We start from the raw sequence: 6,887 nt of genomic DNA on the forward strand, positions 1-6,887 counted from the left end.
TCTAGACTGACTAGAAAGGACTTCAGAGACCATCTAGTCCAATACCCACATTTTTACAAATTCATGCCCAGAGAGGCATGAATTGAACCGAATAGCAGCTGAGGTCCTTTCCAGCTCTAAAATTCTTTTGATTCTATAAAATTAACTCACCCCAAAGTCACAAAAGTAGTCAGTGAGATTAGAATACGATCCCACTGACTAAATTCAACTTTCATACTAAATGTTTAAGTTTAATTAATTTGAACCCTATTATCTATCTCTTGCTCCATCTCTCTGGACCTCTCCCATCTCTGGACTCTCTTATCTATACAATGATAGGAACTAGGCTTTCCCCTAGTGTCCTTCTGGTTCTAGATCCTAACCTCAGTCAATTCTTATACTGTATATGACCAATTCTTTCATGTTTACTGATAACAGGTCCTCAGTATCTTTTCTTGCCCATCATATACACACGACACATCTTCCATCTCCCACCCTGCTTATGCCTCTCTTTTTGCCTCTCACAAGTCCTCTTTATTTAAATTAAATATCTGTCCATTTCCATGTGAATCTCCATCATCTAGGATGCTATGACTCTAATCAGTGAATGTTGCCTTCTCTTGTCTCCCAATGATAGGCTTCTGTCTTCCCCGGTATCTGCCTGCGCCAGACTTTATGTGCCCCTTTAACAGCTTCTGTATCCCCAGACAGGGTCGCAGGCAGGTGTCCTATGATGCTATCAGAGTTGGGGGAGCCAGAAAACCCAGCACTTCATTGCCGAGTGGCCCTAGAAGAGCTGAGCCCCGGGGGTCAGCCCAGGAGAAGGCAGGCCATCAAGGATGCTGAGCTCAGCTTGGGTCGAAATGAGCGGAGGGAACTGATGCTGCGCCTTCAGGGGACCGGTCAGTCCCGCTGCTTCCCCCTTCGAGCCGCTAGACTTTTTACCCGCTTTGCATCGGTTGGCCGCAGTGCTCTTCGGCTCAGCCCTGACTCTGACTCTGGCCTTAGTTCGGGTTCCATCCAGCTGCTGCTGTCTGACTGCCCACCAGATAGGCTGCGGCGCTTCCTGCGGACTGTGCGCCTTAAACTGGCCACTGCCCCTGGCCCTGGGCCTGCCCCCTTCCGATCCCGTCTGCTCGGTCCCCGACCTCAGGCCTTCTATACCATCAGTCCTATCCAACCTGAGGACCTGAAGCCGGTGGCAGCCACTGGAACTCAGGACACAACCCCTGTGAAGCGGCCCTGTCTCCAGGAGGTCAGAGACCAGTCTGGCAAGGTGAGAAATGAGCCAGAGTGGAGGGTGCAAGGGTGGGAGAAGGTGATACAGGAACCATGGGAACAACAAAGTCATTTAGCTGCCCCTTATCCAGCTGGTGACCTCGGACTGGTAACAAAGGGATAATCTTTCCCTGCCCCATCAGCTTCTCAAAGTTGTTATGAGGGTCTGATGAGATGATACATTTGAAATTGTTTGGGAAAGTATATGGGAAAGGTAGCTAGGTGGCTCAGTGGATAGAGAACCAGACCCAGAGACAGCAAGTCCTGAGTTCAAATGTGGCTTCAGACACTTCCTAGCTGGGTGACCCTGGGCAAGTCACTTTACTTCCATTGCCTTGCCCTTATGGCCTTTCTGCCTTAGAACAAATACGGATTCAAAGACAGAAACTAAGGGTATTTGTCGTTGTTGTTGTTTTTTAAGTATATGGGAGGTTGAACTTTAAAATCTCTTTTTCGGTTCTCTTTTGGAAATGCCCATTTTATTTGGTGTTTGTCAAGTTGAGAATTTTTTTTAAAGAAGTATATGTGTAAGATATTTATATTGTCGCTGTGGTGCTAAGTGAAAGACAGCACAGCCTCATAGATCTCTAGAGATTCTTCTTAGTCAGAAAGATCCTGTGTTTTAAGTCTTGCTCCCAGCCCTTACTAGCTCTATAACCAGATTAAGTCACTTCATTTCTTTAGTGCCTGATTATAGAAGATCTGTAACTCTATATTAGTGGAGTTTTCTCATTGAAAGTTCCCTATACAGAGGAAATCATAGGTCTATATGACTCTTATTCTCCCCTCTCTCCCCCAAATAAAACCTTAAATCAAAGCAAGTTAAATAAATAAATAATAAAATAAAATGAAGCCAAGAAAGATTGAGGAGAAAGTGAGGGCAGCCAGGTAGCATAATGGGTAGAGCTACAGACCTGGAACTGGGAGGACTGAGTTCAAATCTGGCCTCAGACACTTCTTAGCTGTGTGAATCCTAGGCAAGCCACCTGACCCCAATTGCCTAACCTTTATGGATTTTCTATCTTAGAATTTGTACTAAAACAGAGGGTAAGGGTTTTAGAAAAGTTTGGAGGAAAAGTGAAAAATGATTGAGGCTATGAAGGAACAGGGATTATAGATAGGATCATTGAATTTAGAATTGGAAAGGACCTTTAAATGATTTGATTTATTAGCAAGTATGTATTATTGTGTGCCAGGCATATGAAGACAAAAATTTTAAAGTCCATGTCTTTAAGGAGTTTGCGTTCTATCCTACTCCAGCTAATTCTCCTTCAAGGCCCCTTCCCTCATTTGTTGGATAAAGAACTCAGGGGCCTGGGGAGGGGAAATGATTTACTTAAGGTCATACAGCATTAACATGGCAGAGCCAGGTTCTGAATTTCAGTCCTTTGACTCTAAATCCAGTGTTCTTCCCAATGGTTCCTTGGGACTCAAGAAGTTCTTTTGATCCTGGTGTTATCCTTACCTTCTGCTTTTTTATTGTTTTTGCTGTTATGCAGTCATGTTCAACTCTTCATGACCTCATTTGGAGTTTAGTGGTTTGCCATTTCCTTCTCCAGATCATTTGACAGAGGAGGAAACTGAGGCAAACAGCGTTTAGTGACTTGCCCAGAGTCACACAGCTAGTAAGTGTCAGAGGCCCAATTTGAACTGAGGGAAATAAGTCTTCCTGGCTCCATGCCTGGGCCTCCGTCCACTTTGCCACTTAGCTGACCTCTGCTTTTCTAGGCATCTTCTACCAAGAGCACAGTACCTAGGCATCGTCTCCAGCTTCCCTCCCCCAAACCCCAGCTCTCCAAGGAGCAGGCCCGGGTGCTGAGTGCTGTGCTGAGTGGCAAGAGCATCTTCTTTACTGGAAGTGCAGGTAAGGAGCAGGTGGGGCTAAAAGGAGATGGTAGGTGTAAGATTAAAATTAATATACAATATACAATAACTCCAAATATTATATTTCATAATATTTATTAATAATTACTAGAAGTAAAGGAATAAAAATAAAACCACGTGCCCAAGCTAATCTAACAGCTCAAAAAGACAGGAAGACAAGAGGAAGGGAGGCGGAAAAAGGGAGAATTTATATCCTGTCTACATCATACATGGGGTTAATGTGGGGATGTTTGGCTTGGCTATACGTAATTGAAAATTTTGCTTTTCTTGCTTTCTCAATAGGTGGCATAGGGGGAGATAGAGGGGAGAGAATTCAGAACTGAAAATAAAATGGAATTTTTATGAAAGGAAATGGAGAGGCAGAGCAGCTAGGTGACTCAGTGGATTAAAGGCAGGAGGCCTTGGGGTTCAAATCTAGTCTCAGACACTTCCTAACTGGGTGACCCTGGGCAAGTCACTTAACTCCTTTTGCCTAGCCTTTACCATTCTTCTGCCTTGGAACCAATACACAGTATTGATTCTAAGAAAGGAAGGTAAGGGTTAAAAAAAAAGTTATTAAATAAGGAGAAGCAGGGCAACTAGGTCTAGAGATGGGAAGTTCTGTGTTCAAATCTGCCCTCAGATACCTCCTAACTCTAGCCCTTAGCTCTTCTGCCTTAGAATCAATACATAGTATTGATTCTAAGATGGATAGGAAGGGTTTTTTGTTTTTTTTAAAAGGAGATGAGGACCAAGCATGAGGAAGAAAGTGATGAGGATCTTTGAGGGTTTCCTGGGGAGTCACCAAATGTTTCCCTAACCCCTTTGGCTCTTGTCCAGGAACAGGGAAATCATACCTGCTGAAGAGGATCCTTGGCTCCCTTCCCCCAAAGGGCACAGTGGTCACTGCCAGCACAGGGGTGGCTGCCTGCCACATTGGGGGTACCACCCTCCATGCCTTTGCAGGTTTGTAGTAGGGATGTGGGACCTGAGAAGGAGCAGTGTTGAGGCACAAGTGAAAGACCAGGTTCTAAGATGGGTTAGGGAATCAGAATTCAAGGAGAATCTCCAGGTAAGAGTGGAAAAGTCAGATGACTTGGGTTCAAATCCCACCTTTGTCACTTATTACCTGTTTGACCTTAAGTAAGTCACTTATCTTCCCTGGGCCTCCGTTTCTTCATCCATAAAAAGAAGGGGTTGGAAGGGATGGCCTCTGAGGTACCTTCTAGCTCTAGGTCTCCCTAAAACAGGCTTCCAAAATTGGGTTCTTAGAACCAGGCTCTTTGAGGTCTGAAGGATGCAGTAGGGTCTAACAAAGCTGGCTCTAGGCAGAGACAAACGAGGCTCTCTAGGGTAGGAGGTTTGTCCCTTTAGAGGACTAAATTCCATTTCTGCCTTTTACCAGGCATTGGTTCAGGAAAGGCCCCTCTTGCCCAGTGTGTGGCTCTGGCACAGAGACCCAGTATACGGCAGAGTTGGGTGAGCTGTCAGCGACTTGTCATCGATGAAGTCTCCATGGTGGAGGCAAGTCTGTTTGATAAGCTGGAAGCGGTGGCCAGGTTTGTATGCTGGAGTGAGAAGGACAGCATGGATGAGGGGTAAAGGACTATCTGTCCGTGGGTTGCCTGTGAATCCTGGAAGAACATCCAAACCCATCCAGTCTTCTTAAATCATTGCCCCTTCCCAACCCTTCCTTTTCCTTTCCAGAGCTATTAGACAGCAGGATAAGCCCTTTGGGGGAATTCAGCTCATCATTTGTGGAGACTTCCTACAGCTGCCACCAGTGACCAAGAACAACCAGCCCCCCCAGTTCTGCTTCCAGGTATCTGCCCTTCAACCTTGCCCTTCCCTCCTCCAGTAAAATCAAGCTCCCCTCATTTCTATTTCCCTCTCTTCTCACCAAACTGTGGTTTCTCCTTCCTACTTTGAGTGTCTATTCCAGCTGGGCAATGATATTGCTCTCCCCTACTGGAGAAGTCATTTCCCCTTTTCCTTATTTAATTGATATCTTTTAAAAACAATACTTTTATCTCCAGATATCACCCCTCTCCACTCCCTACCTTGCAAGCCATCAGTACAAATAAAAAAAAAGCAGTTCAGAAAAACTAAGCAATTTATCAAGTTAATTTGACAGTATATACAGTAGTCTATATCCCCCAACTATGCAAAGAAAGGGAAGGTTCTCACTTTTTGACTCTCTCTCTCTCTCTCTCTCTCTCTCACACACACACACACACACACACACACACACACACACACACACACACACACACCTTCNCACACACACACACACACACACACACACACACACACACACACACACACACACACACACACACACCTTCCCTCCCTCTGTCTCTCTCTCTCTCCTTTCCTTCTTGCTCTCCCTCCCTTTGTCTCTCTGTCTGTCTCTCTCTGTTTCTCTCTTCCCCTCTCTCCTTTCCCTTTCTCCCTCTCTCTCTCTCTCTCACACACACACATATACACCCCTTCCCTCCCTCTGTCTCTTCTTTTTTCCTTCCCACTTTCCCTCCCTCTGTCTCTCTTTTCGTCTTTCTCCCTCTCCCTCTGTCTCTCTCCCTTTCTCTTTCTCTCCTTCTTTCTCTCTCTCTTTCTCTCTCTCTCACACACACACAACCCTTCCCTCCCTCTGTCTCTCCTTTTTTCCTTCTCACTCTCCCTCTCTCTGTTTCTCTGTCTGTCTCTTTCTCTTGCTGTCTCTCCATTTTATCAGGCAAAAAGCTGGAGGAAATGTATCCAGTTGACCATGGAGCTGACTGAAGTGTGGAGACAGACAGACCAGACTTTTATCTCCCTCCTACAGGCTGTGCGACTGGGCAGGTGAGCCCATATTTTGTTTTTTTGTTTCATAGGGAGAGAGAACCTGCCATAATCCTGTGATTTTGATTTAATCAACAGAAGGAAGGATCAGGATTATTTAGTGACTGATTGGATATTTGACAGAGGACTAGAGCAGGGGGAAAGGGAAAGGACAGTGGCTGTATGCTGGTTGCTGTGGTTTATATAAGAAATTAAAAAGTTGATTTAAGGGCCTTTTTCCTGTTGTTTGCCCCAAGTGCCAATATTGCTAGTTATGGTTCTGAGATCAGATTGATGTAGGGGTAAAAGAACTTTAATTCCGTAGGGGAGTTTAGATTTGAAAGGGCAAGAAATAGGAGTCACTGAGGGTTTCTTATCAGAAAAGGAATGTAAGTGGTGGTAAGAGAAGATGAATTATGCAGTGATATGGCAAAAATCCAAAGAGAGAAAAAGACTAGAGCGAGGCAGGTCCAAGGCTTTTGACAGTGTGCATAGAACATGTGTGTGAATGGAGATGAAGAGATTGTAGGATCATAGCCATAGAGCTAGAAGGCAGTCTAGTCCAACTTCTTCCCTTTTACTAATAAGGAAACTAAGGCCCAAAGAAATTAAGTAACTTGTCCAGAGTCACATAATAATGAAGGGTAGTAAATATATGAGACAGATTTTGAACTCAGGTCTTCCCAACTCAAAGACCAACATTCTATCTCTCCCATAAAGCCTCTGAAAATGAAAGAGTAGATAAAAGACTTTTTAAAATTTTGACATATGATTTATCACTTGTTTATATGGGGATATGATTTGGGGTTTGGGTTTTAAAAGATGACTCTATTACAAAAATGAATAATATGGAAATAGGATTTGAGTGATAATATATGTATAACTCAGTGGAATTGGCTTGTCAGGTCCGGGAGACAGGGAAGGGAAGAGGGGAAGGAGAGAACATG

The 6,887-nt window shown here is 44.4% G+C and overlaps 1 protein-coding gene across 1 annotated transcript; it reads left to right on the forward strand.

Annotated features, from left to right (window-relative positions):
* The first annotated feature begins 709 nt into the window (after window positions 1-709).
* PIF1 (PIF1 5'-to-3' DNA helicase) lies at window positions 710-5,965 on the forward strand. Its single transcript, XM_044662425.1, has 6 exons — window positions 710-1,255; window positions 2,986-3,121; window positions 3,961-4,086; window positions 4,526-4,679; window positions 4,828-4,942; window positions 5,855-5,965. The coding sequence occupies exons 1-6, from the start codon at window positions 710-712 to the stop codon at window positions 5,963-5,965; spliced, it is 1,188 nt and encodes a 395-aa protein (XP_044518360.1).
* Window positions 5,966-6,887: the final 922 nt, after the last annotated feature.

The sequence above is a fragment of the Gracilinanus agilis genome, chromosome 2 (assembly GCF_016433145.1).
Source record: "Gracilinanus agilis isolate LMUSP501 chromosome 2, AgileGrace, whole genome shotgun sequence".
Taxonomy (NCBI): Eukaryota; Metazoa; Chordata; class Mammalia; order Didelphimorphia; family Didelphidae; genus Gracilinanus; species Gracilinanus agilis.